At 42.8% G+C, this 18,613-nt stretch overlaps 1 protein-coding gene and 1 pseudogene across 1 annotated transcript; one reads left to right on the forward strand and one right to left on the reverse strand.

The window, feature by feature from the left end:
• Positions 1–1,894: 1,894 nt before the first annotated feature.
• Positions 1,895–2,845, reverse strand: LOC142850856 (olfactory receptor 52L1). Its single transcript, XM_075974758.1, has one exon. It carries the CDS (start codon positions 2,843–2,845, stop codon positions 1,895–1,897), a length of 951 nt encoding a protein of 316 aa, XP_075830873.1.
• A 3,247-nt stretch (positions 2,846–6,092) lies between these two features.
• Positions 6,093–15,562, forward strand: LOC142851301 (putative RNA-binding protein 15B; annotated as a pseudogene).
• The last annotated feature ends 3,051 nt before the right edge of the window (positions 15,563–18,613 follow it).

Raw genomic sequence — 18,613 nt, forward strand, 5'->3', positions numbered from 1 at the left:
TCAGCAATAGGAAGAGAAGCATCCTTCCCTGTCAGAGCTGAGATGATGAAACCCAAAGAGTGTAATCATGCAGGCATGAAATGTAGCATTCTCTCTCTCTCTCTCTCTCTCTCTCTCTCTCTCTCTCTCTCTCTCTCTCTCTCTCTTCTCTCTCTCTCTCCCTCATTCTCTGTTTCTCTTTTTTAATACAATTCAAAACTGATAATCAAGTTCTGCTCAATAGTCAAAGAAATTATTTTACAAGAAATTATAATCTCTTTCCTTTAATCCAGTAGTTCCTGAGCCCCACCCTTCACTGACTCTTTGGTAGACTACAATGCCATATAATACACACTTATTTAATATTTTCAATTTTCCATTAAAGAGATGTTTCACAGAACAAAGATGATGGTATTTTGTTTTTTTTTTAAAAAAAAGCTTCAGTGTTCTGTATATTTCAAATGGCTTTAATATAATAGTTCTAAAATCTAATCACCAGATTCAGTCATTAAGGGCTGCTTAAGAGGGCAGCATGGCCCTGGCTTCTACTTAGGAGATTTTTTTGCATAAGAGAGAAGCTGGTGCAGGGAGTGCTTGCTGCACAGTCTGAGGACAAGGGTTCAGCTCTCCAGCACCCACATTTAAAAAAATAAAGCCAGCTATGACAACATGTGCCTGTACTCCCAGCATTGGAAGTGGAGAAAAAAGGAACCCAGTGACTCACTGGCCAGCCAGTGTAGCCAATCAATGAGCTCCAGATGTGATGAGAGACCCTGTTTCAAAAAAGAAATAAATTAACCTGAGAGTGATGGAAGAAGGCGGCTGACATCAACCTTTGGCCCCCACACCCTCAGGGCTCTAATCCTCACCTTCCATGCCACTTGAGACAGGATCTTCTCTTCACCACTGAATACACCAGGTTGTCTAGCCCACAAAGATTCTGCCTCTATCACACACTTGAATTAGACATTCCACCATACATGGCTTTACATTAATTCTAGATATTCATGTTTGTGTGGCAATCACTTTACTCACTAAACAGCCATCTCACCAGCTCCAGCACACACTTTTTAAGTTGTAGGTTAGTATACTGTAACAAAGACCTCTCAAATACACGGTGGCTTAATCCAAACACAAAGTTATTTCTGTTTCAGATTCAAGTTGCAGTTTGTTACGTAGACAGCATCAGAGACACAGGCTTTTACGCAATGCTACTCTTTCATCTTCTACCAGTGATAATAGTACAATATACCTAAAGAATGGGTGTAGTTAATGCTTTGCCTTGTCTGCTGTTTATTCTGAACAAAAACTATGAATAAAATTTAAACATGAGCTTTTTAAAAAGAAAATCATTATGTAGAAATATAATAATTCCTAGAAAATCTCATCCCTCTGAGGATAAGTTGCATGCAGGCCTAAATCACTTATGCTTGTTGTACGTGAATAAGTAAGTAACATCCACATTACAAGGAATGTGGCACTTTGGCCTGTGACCTTTGTGTCTCCTTTAAGAGACTCTGTGAGACAGTGAGATGCAACCACTACATTGGCTTGCAGATTGTGAAGACACTCTGAACCCCAAAGCAGGCACAGACAGGTATTTGTCATTATTCTTCAAGACAATATTACATGATCAGATATTAGATTAAAGCAAAAAAAATTCTAACCCCTAGCTCCCCTGACAACAGTGGAGAATTGTTGGAGTAGGATAGAATAATAAGATGAAAGGGGAATATATATGAACCCAGATTCATCTCAATATGTTGAGCCACATGTCTGTGGGTACTCTTTGCACAGACAGCTAGGAGCAGGAGTATTCACTGCAGAATGGCTTCTGTCCATAAACTCCATGCCGGCCATGAGCTCTTGGCTGAGTCCTTGACAGGGGCCTCTGTAGCCAGTGATTAAGACTTGCTCAGCTTGATGCTTTTATGTAGAACACCTTGAGCACTCGCTGGCGGATCTGACGAGTCTTCACCCCATAAACAAGAGGGTTGAGGGCAGGGGGCACTAGAAGGTAGAGCGTGGCCAGCAGAACATGGACGTGATGGGGAACATGGTGCCCAAAGCGGTGAGTGAGGAAAGAAAACATTCCAGGTACATAGAAGATGAGAATGACACAAACATGAGACCCACATGTGCTGAAGGCCTTGAGTCTGGCTTCACCCCCTGGGACCTTCAGCACTGCCTGGAGGATGAGGGCATAGGAAATGCCAATGGCCAGGACATCTAGCCCGACCACCAACAGTGCCACTGACAGCCCATAGGCTCGATTCACTGTAGTTTCAGAACAGGCAAGTTTTACCACGGCCATATGCTCACAATAGGCATGGCTTATGACAGTGGCTCTGCAGAAAACAAGGTTCTGCAATAGGATGGGAAAGGGGGTGAGGAGGACCAATCCTCGGACTAGCACCACCATCCCAATGCGCCCTATAATCCCTGGATGCAGGATGGTGGAATGGCGCAGAGGGTGACAGATGGCGACATAGCGGTCCAGAGCCATGGCCACGAGTATGCCTGACTCCATGGAGGAGAAGGCATGGATGAAGAACATCTGAGTCAGGCAGACAATGTACCCAATCTCATGAGCAAGATCCAAGAGCACTGTGAGGGTCTTGGGTGCAGTGGAGGAGGCCAGGACCAGGTCAATAGCAGCAAGCATGGCCAGGAAGAGGTACATGGGTTGATGCAAGGATGAGTCAGTCCAGATGATGAAGATAATAGTCACATTGCCCACTAGAGCAAGGAAGTAAAGGACACCCAGGGGCAATGCTATCCAGTGCTGACTTTCCTCCAAGCCTGGAATACCTACTAGGAAGAAAGAGGGCTGGGGTTGCCTCAAGCTGGAATTGCTAAGGGCCATGATCAGCAGTGCAGAGGAAGATGAACAAAAGACACTCAAGTCATTTCTTCTCTGTTCTTCATATGCTAGGACACTGTGCAGATCTGGCTATTATTCATGAGAATAAGGTGACTTCAAGAATAAGCTGAAACAAGAGGGAATAAACTTAGGTTCAAGGAAGAAAACCTTCTCTGTATATAAACATTTTGCAGATGAGCCTTCCACACATCTGAACCAGGTTGAGTCCAGCTGCAGTGTGAGATAAGAGCAAACACTGCACACGGCTGCCTTGAGAGAGATGCTAACTCTGTCATTCAATGACTTATATTTGAAACTGTCTACCTGAAAGCATTGTCTTTACCACTGGGTAGGTAGTGTTGAAGGCTGTCCTCTGTCTCTGACAATCAATTACTGCAGCCTCCAGACGCAGTACTCAGTAGCTGCTCCTGAGATAGGCTGCATCCCACAGTGTTCTCCACCTCATTTCAAGTTGGCTCCAGGTTTCAGAATCTTACTCCTTCTGCTCGCCTGTGTTAACTAATCCACTGCCTGGATTTAACTAGTTAATGCGCTTCAGTCATTCCAAGCTCATCTTCAGTGCAAAAATATTTCTGTGATGTACAAACCTGTTTCTCTGTTTGCTCACAAATATCCTCTATCTACTTTATGTTAAGATTTCTGTGAATAAACCCTTATATATTTATCCAAGTTTAATCTGGCTTAGGTCATTCTTGTAACTGACGCCTTTTATCCCTTCAACATTCCCCGCTGACTTTGCCTTTCAGACCTCATCGCCATTCTTTCATTCTCAGTCCCCAGTGTTACGGCCTAATTTTTTAAACCAACTTTCTCTTTTCCACATTCTTCCAGACATATTGGAAAAAATCAGGTTGGAGAAACATCAAGTGTGAACTCAAGCAGTGGCACTCTGTAACTTTCTTTTGCGCTTCTTTTTAATTTACTTTAAACCCTGACATCACAAATTCTCCCTAAAATCTAACTCTCATGTATATGTTGAATGTTTGGTGAAAGTCATGCATGGAGCGAATCAGAGATTGGCATGCAAGTTTGCGAGATTATCTTATTGAGCTGTTTTCCTAGTGGTTGTGTCCGTTACACGTATGTTTTACCGTCACTTTGTGTTGCTGTCGTAATTGTGTGACCATACAGGTGATTATACAAAGCTTCAATGCTTCTTTCTCCTTCCTCTCTTGTCTAAATTGGTCTTACTCATCAGTCAAAATTCAGAGCTCAGTGTCCTCTCCTCCTCCAGAAGGATTCACATTGCTTTGCCAACCCTGATAATGCTGTCCATATTTTATGATCTGTCTATGTTTATCATTGGCGTTCTGATTTGCCAGCATCACAAAATCCCTTTCGGTGTTATAGTATTTTATTTCAAAAGAAAGAATCAGATCTCATTAAACTTGGTAGCCACAAGCCAGCCTGGTGGACTCTTCATAGTGTATAACAACAGATTTGATTAAATTTAAGCCATGTCTATTTTATAGTCTAGTAATAAAACTTTGACAGGCTACTGAAAATTTCTAAGCTTTCATTTCTCACCTGACAGTAAACTAAAGATCCGCCACACAACTTACTATAAATATTGATCAACATATGCATTCCAAGTCTAGACTGGCATTATTCCACAAGATATGGCTTTCATTATTACTAATATTATTACTAAAGATTATTAAAGAATGGCATCCCAATGTCTTTTCTTTTTTCATCTAAAAATATCCTCTGTGTTTCAAATGTCTGCTCTTGCTGCCTTGCAAGATACACCATGGTTCCTTTCATAAATGTTAACAGTGGGCACAGGTAAGTGAAACAGGTGCTCTGTTGAATCTGGCGAATGTGATTCACCCCTAAAGCACTTCAATGAAAGATTAGGTGATACATTTGTAACTATATTTGCCTTAAGAAAAGGATGAACACTGAAATCGCAATAATTATTCTGAGACTCATACATAAACACTTGAAGAGTCAGATGGGACTCAGTTCTTGAGGATCCTGCATCTATAGATCATTCTGAGGGATTAAAATTAAGTCAGCAATGACTATGATGTTGCCCCAAACTCTGTCTATCGTAACTACAAAGTTCAAGATACTTAGTAAATGCACATCTCCCAGCCTTTAAGAATAAAGGAATAGTGACGGTTTGCTGAAAGATCTATGGTATTCTAACCACACATAAAGCTTCTCCATCGGTGCTTGGTACTCCACAGAAAGAGAAAGTTTGTTCTTTTTCTTAGCTCAGCCTGCTTTGCATTGTTCAGCACAGAAGCTAATGTACAGCTCTCCATGTGGGAAGCGTGTCCACAGCTTTTATAGGAGCAATACCAGGGTAACTGAGGGGTGATGGTGCTGTTCCTCAGCTCCAGCTGTCTCTTTGTGCTCTGTGACTTGTGTGTCCAAAGGAAAGGTCTGGAGCTGCTCATATAAGAAAGTGGTCTTCTGTGACCCTTACTAAAGAGAAGAAAAACCTTTGTCTCCAGGCATACGAACAGAAAGATGCATTTACCTCTCTGAGCAGGAAGTGGAAGACAGTTAGGAAAGGACCAGGCCTGTGCTTCCCTTACACCCATGCAGATCCAGCCCAAGCCATCTGTCATCTGTCCAGTCATGCTTGAGGACTGTAGGGCAGTCTGACACGTCTCTCTTTGTCCTCAGCTATATTTCTTTCACGGCTGTGTCCCTGCACTGGTTACCTTGTCCGTAAGATCATCCAATCCTGAATAGTGAACATGATGTCTTATGGGAGAGTTCCCAGAGCAAGATGCAGCACACCTGGCATTCAATTGGTCCTGCGTATGACTGGCTAAGGAAACACTTACTCAAATGTTTAAATTATATAACAAGTGAGCAAGTACACAAAGGTCTTAAAGGACCTGAAATCGTGGGAACTTGTTGAAGCAGAGGCCGGACTTAAGGGCTAAAAGTATAATAAATAGGAGTGTCCACTAAAAGGGGACCATTTTGCCTTGACATTCCCCACCCTACAAGACACTGGAAGCTTCATATAATGTGGGCTCTGCTGAATCTCAGCTGTAAGAGACAAGGACAGAGTTCTAGATGTGTATAGAAAATAAGAGTGACTAGCAGTCACTTCTTCAACTGCCTGTAGTGAGCAGGAAGTCTACTGTATGGGCTATGACATGACTCTCTCTCCTTATCTCCTTCACAGTGACCTGGACTCCATGAGAGTAGGGGAAAGAGAAAGACAAGAACACAGCAGAGGTGTAGAAATGGTGGGTGGATGATAATGCCCTGCTGTAAGAGGAAGACAGCCGAGCCGAGCACTCAGAGGCACGGCTCCAGCTCACATCTGAGAGCTGCTGTGACAGCCAGGACACTGTCTTCCTTGTCACTGTGCTGTCCTCTAGATGTGTCTGCTGAAGCTGTGTCAGCTGAGGGAGACCCGGCAACAGAGAACATGGAAAAGGGGAAAGTTGCCAGACTCAGGAAGGTCTCTAAGCCTTCTTCCTCAGGTCACCCCCAGAGCTCCCAGCTCCTCAGCCCCAGAGCTTCCAGGCACCTGTGCAGTCTCCATGGTGACACTCTGCTCTAGCTTTGGAGAGACAATGAGGGAGACTTTGTACTCAGAAGGGCTGCAATAGCAGTTTCTGAATGTTGAAAAGAAAATTAAACACATCACTCAAGGCCTGCGCAGCTAATGCTTCCAAAGTAGCAAACGTAATTAGTAGCTCTGGAAGGACTCAGAGAAACGGCCCCGCATCCTCTTGTGCTAGTGTGCTCTGAGGATGAGAAAATGAGGTCACATGAAATGGCTGTGAGTCTCTAGCTGCCCGTGAGACTGAAGTGGTCAGCAGGCGTCTGTGCACTAACAGTTAACTTGTACCAATGTGTCCTCTGTGATCTCTGTGCTTAACACCCTCAGACAATGCCAAGGCCAAGCCTGGGAAGAGAAAACATTCTGACTCAGGAGAAACAAATCCAAAGCTACTAAGAAGTTCTGGGCTGGAGAGAAAGCTCTGTCAGTTCAACACCTGCAGTGCAGGCACTGTGAGCGTGGTGCTCCATCTCACTGGCCAGCCTGGGTCACTGAGCTCAGGGTCAGGCAGAAACCTCTTCTCAAAAAACAGGCTGAGGAGGACACCTGCTGTCCTCCTCTGATATTCAGGCATACAGGTGCTCAAACCCATAAAACCGTGTACAGACACAGCACACAGACATACACACTTGCGTACACACAAATACACAGATACCAAGATGTGTTAAACCAGTATGTTTGCAGAGTTGCAGCCCCATTAAACAAACAGAGAAAGAACTTGCCACAGTGATGTGGGAAAAAAAAACAGCTATCAGTAGGCTTCCCCCAGCACCAAGTTCCAAATCTGACCTTGTTATTCACAGCAGAAGTTTTGTGCTTCGTCTTGTCACTTTGAAAGCTAGGGAAGTCCCTTCCTGATGTTTCCTCAAAGGAGGGACCATAACTGTGAACAGGCTCTGGGAAAGAGTGTTAATAGCCACTGGCAGGTCTCAAAGGACTCGCAAGCACATCTGGTCAAAGCCCACATTAGCCTTCAGACTGGCAGGAGAGTCACAGGGTGAGTCAACTTCCCAGAGGGATAGGTGGATGGGCAGGGAGGCAAGGCCAGTGGTGGCACCCACTCAGAACTATGTGGGTGTGTTGAGTGTGACTCCTGAGCCGGAACTCTTGTGAACAACAATGGGAGATGTGTGCTCTGTGAGTCATTAACCTCGAGATGCTGTGGCATTCAAACATCTCTTTCTCACAAACCGCTGTCATGCCCCAGTGAATTCTTTACCTGTTATGGGTGCTAGGATCCGAGATTCAGAAGCATTAGCTGCTGAAAGCTCAGAATTGAGTCACTCTTTCACAGAGAAGAAAAAATGAGGAGGCTTTCCCACCCCAGGCTACGTTCTTTCTCCATTCAGCCCTCACTCGACTGGTGATGTGAAAATACAAACATAAAACACACTTTGTTCACATCTGAAGACACGCTGAACAGTCACTGGAGTTCCAGATGTCTTATTGGGTCACCAGCGCAGCCGAGACATCCCTATCACAGCATAATTTCATCTGCCCATCAGGTTTCCCTCAGTCTTCCACATCAATGCTCCCACATCTACTTCACCATAGAGTCCCTTCATTTGAATTTGTACCTTAGAGTCTGTTTCTGAAGAATAATGCCAACTGTCTCAGACTGCGGTTCTCAAGGACGTTGATCCCATCACCATACCCAGGGTTTACTGTCTCTGTGACAGCAATGCTTCAGTTCATAATCCTTTCTTTCCTCTTGTCAAAACTATTTCATTCATACATTGTAAAGCTGCATCTGTTCATTCATTAAGTAAATGCACATAGTTTTCAACTTCCTAGTACCAGCCTTACGGTTGTGCAAAGGGATTATGTATTCAGTCTAAGCCAAACAATTCAAATTTTAGTCTTTTCCAAGCTGATGTGGGGTAGTGTTCTCTTTCAATGCTGTACAGTGTAGTTGAACTCTAGTCTCCAGGTAGCCACACAGCCAAGAAGGCAAAAACAAAAACAAAACAAAAAACCAGCCCTGGTATCTGTATTACACTGTGCTGCTAAGCTCATGTGCCCAACAGGTTATGTGTAAGTATATTTTTGACTTACAACATCTTCATTTTATGATGTGATTATTGGGTGTCATTGAGGAGCTTTCATTTAACCAACTCCATGCCGTGTGTAAGTGTGACACAACTGCCATTGTGAGCCATGGGTTGATTATATATTAAGCAGTATAGCATGAATATCAATGGCAATCATAAATGTTACAGATTTAAACCAAAGTGTTTAATGATGCATGATGGGAAGAACTTCTTAGAGTAGGAGGCTCAAGAAATACCTCCCTCATGCAAATCAGTGACCAGAAATATTAGTTAAAAGTAAATGTTGGTAGGCTAGGGGTACTCACAGGAAGAAAGAGAATCTGGTGTTTTGTTTTTGTATTTTGTTTTGTTTTTTGAGACGGGGTTTCTCTGGGTTGCTTTGGAGCCTGTCCTGGAACTAGCTCTTGTAGACCAGGCTGGCCTTGAAGTCACAAGGATCTGCCTGCCTCTGCCTCCTAAGTGCTGGGATTAAAGGTTTGTGCCAACCCAACCAGGCTGAATCTGGTGTTTTGTTTTGTCTTATTTTTTCTTTTATTTATTTATATTTTAAAAAAGGAAAACAAACTATCTTTTTTTTATTATACATTCCAATCAAAATTCCCACTCCCTCACCTGCTCTCATTCCATCCACACACCCTCCCATCCCATCCCCAATCCTCAGAAGGGGTAAGGCACATTACTTTGGGAAAGGTTCAAGGACCTCCCTGCTATATCTGGGTTGAGCAAGGTATCATCCAAAGAGAATAAGTTCCTAAAGCCAGTACATGCAGTAGGGATAAATCCTGGTGCCACTACCTGTGGCCCCTCAGTCTGCCCCAGCCATGCAACTGTCAACCACATTCAGAGGGACTAGTATGGTCCTATGCTTGTTCCTTCCCAGTCCAGCTGGAGTTTGGAGTTTGTGAGCTCCCTTTAGCTCAGGTAGACTGTTTCAGTGGGTGGACCCATCACAGTCGTGACTTCTTTGCTCATATTCTCATTCCTCCCACTCTTCAACTGGACTTTGGGAGCTCAGTCCAGTGCTCTGATGTGGGTATTGCCTCTGCTTCCATCAGTTACTGGATGAAGGTTCTATGGTGATATTTAAGATATCCATCAGTCTGAATACAGGGCAAGTCAAGATAGAGCCCCATCTCCTCTATTGTTTAGGGTCTTAGCTGGGGTCATCCTTATGGATTCCTGGGAATTTCTCTAGAGCCAGGTTTCTTGCTAGCCCTATAATGGCTCCATCAATCAAGACATCTCTTTCCTTGCTCTCATCTCTTTCTTTTATCCTTCTCAACTATACCATTCCCTCAAGTTCTCCTCACCCCTCATCTTCTCCCCTCCTCTTCCCCTTCCACCCTCCCTTCTCTCCCCTCCCCCATGCTCCCAATTTTGTCAGAAGAACTTGTCTGTTTCCACTTTCCAGGTGGATCTATATATGTTTTTCTTAGGATTCACCTTATTACTTAGCTTCTCTAGGATCATGAACTATAGACTTAATACCCTTTGTCTATAGGTAGTATCCACTTATGCGTGAGTATATACCATATTCATCTTTTGGGTCTGTTTTCTAATTCCATTCATTTTCATCCAAAATTCAAGATGTTATTGTATTTTACTGCTGAGTAGTACTTTAATGTGTAAATCTGCCACATTTCCTTTATCCATTCTTCAGTTGAGGGGTATCTAGGTTGTTTCCAGGTTCTGGCTATTACAAATAATGCTGCTATGAACATAGTTGAACAAATGCCTTTGCAGTATGATTGAGCATCTTTTGGGTATATGCCCAAGAGTGGTATTGGTGGATCCTGAGGTAGGTTGATCCCCAGTTTTCTGAGAAACTGCCATACTGATTTCCAAAGTGGTTGTTCAAGTTTACATTCCCAGCAGTGGATGAGTGTTCCCTTATTCCACAACCTCTCCAGTATATGCTACCATTGGTGTTTTTGATCTTAGTCATTCTGACAGGTGTAAGGTGTAAGATGATTTGCATTTTCCTGATGACTAAGGATGTTGAACATTTCCTTAAGTATCCTTATGTATTTTGGGCATTTTAGATTCTTCTGCTGAGAATTCTCTTTAGGTCTGTACCCTATTTTTTAAATTGTTATTTAGAATTTTGATATTTAATTTCTTGAGTTCTTTATATATCTTGGAGATCAGCCCTTTGGCTGATGTGGGGTTGGTGAAGATCTTTGCCCATACAGTAGTCTGCCTTTTTGTCTTATTGACTCTGTCCTTTGCTTTACAGAAGCTTCTCAGTTTCAGGAGGTCCTATTTATTTAGTGTTGCTCTCAGTGTCTGCACTACTGGGGCTACATTTAGGAAATGGTCTCCTGTGTCCATACATTGAAGACTACTTCTCACTTTCTATCAGATTCAGTGTGGTCGGATTTATGTTGAGGTCTTTAATCCATTTGGACTTGAGTTTTGTGCCTGGGGATAGATATGGATCTATTTTCATACTTCTACATGTTGACATCCAGTTATGCCAGCACCATTTGTTGAAGATACTTTCTTTTTCCATTTTATATATGGAAATATATAATATATATATAAGGAATGTATAATTTTAGCTTCTTTGGCAAAAATCAGGTGTCATAGGTGTGTGGATTAATATCTGGGTATTCAGTTCCATTCCATTGGTCAACCTCTCTGTGTTTGTAATAGAGCTTGATGTCAGGTATGGTGATACCTCTGGAAGTTCCTTTATTGCACAGGATTGTTTTGGCTATCCTGGGTTTTTTTCTTTTTCCACATGAAGTTAAGTATTGTTCTTTCAAGGTCTGTGAAGAATTATGTTGGGATTTTGATGGGGATTGCACTGAATCTATTGATTTCTTTTGGTAGGATTGCCATTTTTACTATGTTGATCCTACCTATCCAAGAGCATGAGAGACCTTTCCATTTTCTGATATCTTCCACAATTTCTTTCTTCAAAGATTTAAAGTTCTTATCATACAGGTCTTTCACTTGTTTTGTTAGCGTTACCTCCATGGTATTTTATGTTATTTGTGGCTATTGTGAAAAGTGATGTTTCTCTGATTTCCCTCTCAGTTGCTTTATCATTTGTATATAGGAAGGCTACAGACTTTTTTGAGTTGATCTTGTATAATGCCACATCACTGAAATATTTGTCAGCTTAGGAGTTCTCTGGTAGAGTTTTTGGGGTCACTTATATATACTACCATATCATGTGCAAATAACAACAGTTTAACTTCTTACTTTGCAATTTGAATCCCCTTGATCTCATTTTGTTGTCTTATTGCTATAGCCAAAACTTCAAGAACTATGTTGAAGAGATATGGAGATGGTGGATAGCCTTGTCTTGTTCTTTATTTTAGTGAAATCGCTTTGAGTTTCTCTCCATTTAATTTGATGTTGGCTTTCAGCTTGTTGTATATTGCTTTTATTATATTTAGATATGTTCCTTATATCCCTGATCTCTACAAGACCTTTATCATGAAGCGGTGTTGGATTTTGTTGAATGCTTTTTCATCATCTAATGAAATGATCATTTTTTTCCTTTCAGTTTATTTATATGATGAATTACACTGACTGATTTTTGTATTTTGAAGCAGCCCTGCATCTCTGGGATGAAGCCGACATGATCATGGTGGATGATTTTTTATGTATTCTTAAATTTGGTTTGCAGCATTTTATAGAGAATTTTTGCATCCATGTTCCTGAGTGAGATTGGTCTGTAATTCACTTTCTTGGTTGAGTCTTTGTGTGGTTTTGGTATCTGGGTAACTATAGCCTCATAAAAAGAGTTTGGCAATGTTCCTTCTGTTTCTATTATGTGGAACACTTTGAGAAGTATAGGTATTAGCTCTTCTTGGAAGTTCTGGTAGAATTCATCACTGAAGCCATCTGGTCCTGGGCTTTTTTTGGTTGGGAGGTTTTTTATGACAGCTTCTATTTCCTTGCAGTTTATAGGTCTATTTAAATTGCTTCCCTGGCCTTGATTTAATTTTGGTATATGGTATCTATCCAGAAAATTATCCATTTCTTTTACACTCTCTAATTTTGTGGCGTACAGGTTTTTGAAGTATGACCCAATGATTCTCCGAATTTCCTCAGTGTCTGTTGTTATGTTCCCCTTTTCATTTCTGATTTTGTTAATTCAGATGTTCTCTCTCTGCCTTTTGATTAGTTTGAATAAGGGTTTGTCTATCTTGTGGATTTTCTCAAAGAACAAGCCCTTTATTTCATTTATTCTTTGTATTGTTTTATTTGTTTCTATTTTGTTGATTTCAGCCCTCAGTGTGATTATTCCCTGTCTTCTACTCCTCCTGTGTGAGTCTGCTTCTTTTTGTTCTAGAACTTTCAGGTGTGCTGTTAAGTAACTAATGTGAGCTTTTCCCAATTTTTTTTTAATGTAGGCACTTAGTGCTATGAATTTTACTCTTAGCACTGCTTTCATAGAGTCCCATAGATTTGGATAAGTTCTGCCTTCATTTTCATTGAACTCTAGGAAGTCTTTGATTTCTTTATTTCTTCCTTGACCCTGGGTAGTTTAGTAGTTCACCGTTCAATTTCCGTGAGTTTGTAGGCTTTCTAAGAGTGCTATTGTTAAATTCTAACTTTAATCCATGGTGATCCAATAAGACACAGGTGGTTACTCCACTTTTATTTGTATCTGTGGAGGTTTATTTTGTTACCAAGTATGATCAATTTTAGATAAGGTTCCACGAGGTGCTGAGAAGAAGAGATATTCTTTTGTGTTTGGATGGAATGTTCTATAGATGTCTAAGTCCGCTTGATTCATGACATCTGCCAGTTCTCTTATTTCTGTTAAGTTTCTGTCTAGTTGACCTGTCCATTGGTGAAAGTGGAGTGTTGAAGTCTCGTGATATTTGTGTGTGGGGTTTGATGTACGACTTAAGTTTTAGTAATGTTTCTTTTACATATGTGGGTGCTCTTGTATTAGAGGCATAGATGTTCAGGATTGAGACTACATCTTGATGGATTGTTCCTGTTGTGAGTCTAAAGTGTCCCTCTCCATCTCTTCTGATTGATTTTAGTTTGAAACTTATTTTGTTAGATATTAGGGTAGCTACGCCCACTTGTTTCTTAGGTCCATTTGATTGGAAAAACCTTTCCTCAACCCTTTACTCTGAGGTAATATCGGCTCTAAGGTTGAGGTGTGTTTCTTGTATCCAGCAGAAGGCTAGATCCTGTTTTCGTATCCATTCTCGTAGCCTGTGTCTTTTTATAGGTGGATTGAATTCATTGATATTGAGAGATAATAATGACCCACCCCCTCAGGATCCCTGAGCTCAGCATGCCGACTCAGCCTTTGCCCTGGTTGCTGCTGCCTCGGTCGACCACCTTGGGATTGTCTCGAGAGCGGGTCTTGGATTACTACGGGCTGTATGATGGCGGGCACCCCTATGGCTACCCGGCCGTGTGCGAGGAGGACCTGATGCTGGAGGATGACCAGAAGGCCACGTGCAATCTCTTCATTGGGAACCTGGACCACAGTGTATCTGAGGTGGAGCTCTAATGAGCCTTCGAGAAGTACAGCATCATTGAGGAGGTAGTCATCAAGAAGCCTGTCCGTGGCCAGGGTGGTGACTATGCCTTCCTCAAGTTTCAGGACCTGGACATGGCACACAGGGCCAAGGTGGCTATGTCCGGCTGGGTGATTGGCAGAAACCCCATCAAGATAGGCTACTGCAAGGCTAACCCCACCACCCGCCTCTGGGTGGGTGGTCTGGGACCTAACACGTCGCTGGCAGCCCTGGGCAGGGAAGTTGATCGCTTTGGGATCATTCGGACCATCGATCACATCAAAGGAGACAGCTTTGCCTATATCCAGTACGAGAGCCTGGACGCAGCCCAAGCCGCCCGTGCTAAAATGAGGGACTTTCCCTTGGGTGGTCCAGATCGCAGGCTCAGGGTGGATTTTGCCAAAGCAGAGGAGATTCGCTATCCCCAGCAGTACCAGCCCTCACCTCTCCCTGTGCATTATGAGCTGCTCACTGATGGATATACCCGTCATCAAAACCTGGATGCTGACCTTAGGGTGCGGGATAGGACCCCTCCACACCCCCTCTCTTCAGACCGGGACCAGACCTTTTTGGAAGGGGACTAGACCAGCCTCAGTAAAAGTTTGGACTGCAGAAATAGCCTGGAGAGCTATCACTGCTCAGTGCGCAGCCCGAGTGGTGAGCGCTGGGGAGGAGATAGGGACCAGAGTATAGCCAAGCCCTGGGAAAAGAGACACAAGCAGAGGAGCCTTTCCAGTGACTGTGGGAGGGCAACTCATTCCCCCGAATGAGGAACAGAGCAGGACCAAGGGTGGGTGGGGGCAGCAGTCTGAGCAAGGCTCGGACCGCACCCCTGAGCATAGCCAAAAGGAAAACCACTCCAGTGAAGTGAGCACGGAGACAGGCAGCAACTCCCTCAGCAACAGCAGACATGGTGCAGAGGAGAGGGGCCACCATCACCACCACCACGAGGCTCCAGACTCCTCCCATGGAAAAAAGACCAGAAAGAGTGAACGCAATGATCAGACCACTGAGGCAGAGCGCAAGACTCTTGAAGAGCCAAAACACAAGACCAAAAAGCTAAAGACTTTTTCCGAGTACGCTCAGACACTGCAGCTGGGTTGGAATGGGCTTCTAGTTTTGAAAACAGCTTTTTCCAACATCTACGCACATCCTAGAGGGGGACCAGGGAGTTATCAGCGGTCTCCTCAAATTCCACACTTCTGGCAGCAAGCTGACCCAGCTAAAGATTGCCCAGCACCTTCGACTGGACCAGCCCAAGCTGGACAAGGTCACCTGTCACATCAAGCAGGGGAGCCCCAAAGGCTATGCAGTGCTCCTAGCCATCCAGTCAGCCCCCAGTGGGCCTGGCACTAAAGGGATGCCCGCGGTGGAACCAGGCCTGCAGAGGTGGCTTCTCAGGGACCTGTTCTCTTACTTGAAACAGAAGCAGGCTGCAGGGGTGATCAGCCTGCCAGTGGGTGGGACTACAGGCAGAGACAGCACCGGCATGCTCTACACTTTCCCACCCTATGACTTCTCACAGCAGTACCTGCAGTCGGCACTGCGGACCCTGGGCGAGCTAGAGGAAGAGCATATGGTGATGCCTATAGTCAGAGACGCTGCCTAGCCCGCACCTGCTCTTCTGCTGTGTTTGTGTCACAGAGCAGTCATGTTAAAATCTGCTCCCTTCTCCACCTACTTACCTCCTTGGTTTGAATTCTCTGCTGGGTTGTTCTGGTTCATTTGGTGACATCCTGCCCACTGCTAAAACTAAGCTAGTGGGTCTGGGGATTTTTGTTTTTTTTTTACAAGAAAAAAACACCTGTTGTGTTTCCCATGTATGAAATACTATCTGCTGCATTCTGTATTTTTTCTTTTTGACTAACTGTATGGAAAGTTGTCAGTAAAGCTTTTGTCAGAGGATAAATTTTTTTTAATCTAAAAAAGAGAGATAATAATGACCAACAGTTGTTAATTCCTGTAATTTTCAGTAGTAGTGTTTGTGTGCTTCCCTTCTTTGGATTTCTCTGGTGGGGAGTTATCTGTTGCCTGTGTTTTTGTGGATGCAGTTAACTTCCCTGGGTTGGGGTTTTCCTTCTAGTACTTTCTGTAAGGCTGGGTTTGTGGATAGGTATTGTTTAAATCTGTTTTTGTCATAGAATGTCTTGTTTTCTCCATCAATGGTGAATGGAAGCTTTGGTGGGTATAGTAGTCTGGGCTTGCATCCTTGGCCTCATAGTGTCTCCAGCACACCTGCCCAGGACCTTCTGGCTTTCATGGTTTCCACTGAGAAGTCAGGTGTAATTTTGATAGGTCTACTTTTATATGTTACTTGACCTTTTTCCTTTGCATCTCTTAATATTCTTTCTTTATTCTGTATGTTTTGTGTTTCGATTGTTTTATGGCAAGGGACTTTTTTATCTAGTCTATTTGGTGTTATATAGCTTCTTGTATCTTCATAGATGTATCTTTCTTTAGGTTGGGAAAGTTTTCTTCTATGATTTTGTTGAATATATTTTCTGTGCCTTTGAGATGGAATTTTTTTTCTCCTTCTTCTACCCCTATTATTCTTAGGTTTGATCTTTTCATGGTGTCCCAGATTTCGTGAATGTTTTGTGTTAAGAATTTGTTGGATTTAGTGGTTTCTTTGACCACTAAGTTTATTTCCTCAATACAATCTTCAATACCTAAAATTCTTTCTTCTATCTCTTGTATTCTGTTTGTTATACTTGTCTCTGTAGTTCCTGTTCGTTTACCTATATTTTTCATTTCCAGAGTTCCCTCAGTTTGTGTTTTCTTTATTGCCTCTATTTTAATCTTTAAATCTTGAACTGTTTCCTTCACCTGTTTGATTGTTTTTTCTTGGTTTTCTTGAGTTTCTTTGAGGGATTTATTAATTTCTTCCAATTTTTTACTTGTCTTTTTCTCCATTTCTTTAAGGAAAAATTTCATTTCCTCTTTAAATGTCTCCATCATTTTCATAAAGTTACATTTAAAGTCAGTTTCTTCTGCTTCTTCTAGTTTAGGATAATCAAGTCTTCCTGCTTTGTGAACACTGGGTTCTGGTGTTACCATGTTGCTTTTTAGGTTTTTTGAATAAACTCTTGCATGGGCATCTACCAAACTCATCCTTCAAATGAGGTCAGCAGTGTCTCTGTGCGTTGGTCCAATCCTTGCAGTGGCTGAGTGTTTGGGAATCTTTTTTTAGTCTGTTCTGTACTGTCAATGCCTGTGTCTCAGGAAGCCGCTGAAGTCTCTCTAAACCTGCTCTCTTGGTCTTCTTTCCTGGTTTGCTCTCTTGGTCCCCTCAGTGTGTTGTAGCAAGCTCTTAGTCCTCTCAGTATTTTATCAAGCTGTGTTTTCGAGTTTCACTGAGGTTGTAGGATGATAGATGAGTTTGGGAGCAGGGTGGGGCTAGTAGCTTGCAGGGCCCATTGGATGGTGTTGGGTGTATGGGAGCCTACTTGTAGGAAATTTTCCTGCTGGCTGGCTAAAAGCCAAGGGAGTTGGGGGAGGGGCCCTGGGTTTTGTCCCCCTGTGGAGGTCCTAGAGAGTGGGGTGTCCCACCTCATGTCTGTTCACTCACCTCTTAGTCCCCTCAGTGTTGGAGCAAGCTGTGTTTCAGAGTTCCACTGAGGTTACAGGATGGTATGCGAGTTTGGGGACATGGTGTGGCTAGTACCTCGAAGGGTCCAGTGGATGGGGTTGGGTATTGGGGGAGCCTATCTGCAGGAAACTCTCCTACTGCCTGGCTAGGAAAGCTGAGCTGAATCTAGTGTTTTTAAAGACATGGATGAATTGTTTTTTCATTCAAGTTCCTAAAATTTGGGGTTATAATAATATAAACAAGGGCCTAAGAGTATAGAGTCTTATGTCATGTTAAAGAGCTGTGGAAAGCCATGAATTTAAGTAGAAAGCAAGCATATGACCACAATTTCACCAATGAAATATCATCCTGAACGAATGGACAGAAATAGTTTAAACAATGACAGTTGGTAGACCTGTTAGAAATCAAATGCAAGGAACCTTGGAGATGTTCAAGGATATACAAGGATATGCTATGTGAATAGGTAGGGCAGGTAGATAGGGACCTATGAAGGATAAAGACATCCTCCAAAGGACATAAAAAGCCAGAGTTCAATGTATCATCTACATGTATACCAATAACCAGGATCATGCAAGAGAACATTTTCCAAATGTCATTGCTTAGTGAGGAGTGAGGAAAGACCACCAGCTGGAAGGGGCAGGGAAAGATGGGCCTCATGACATGGACATTAGGGATGCACTATAGTGTGCTTACTGTTTTCACAGGAAATGAGCTGACAATGTATTAGAGCCGAGCATGCTGAAACTAACTATCAGCCAGAAATATGAGAGATACACAGTCCCCACTTGACGGGAGTATAACATTGCCATCATACACCAAATGCAAAGAATAATGGCATAAGCTGCTTCTACTTGTAGGACACTAAATGGGAACATAAGCCAGCTTCTTATATCAAGGAACCACAGTGTAAGAGCTTACTACACAGGATCGGCCTTTATCTACAATATTTTTCATTAATTCAATATATTCTGAGAATTGCTCAAAGTAGTTTATCCAAACTCCCCAGAGACTTCTAAGTCCCTTGAAGATAACCTTCACTCAAACTTTGACCCACCTAAAGCATCCACCTTT

Source organism: Microtus pennsylvanicus, chromosome 5, assembly GCF_037038515.1.
Source record: "Microtus pennsylvanicus isolate mMicPen1 chromosome 5, mMicPen1.hap1, whole genome shotgun sequence".
In the NCBI taxonomy this organism is placed as follows: domain Eukaryota; kingdom Metazoa; phylum Chordata; class Mammalia; order Rodentia; family Cricetidae; genus Microtus; species Microtus pennsylvanicus.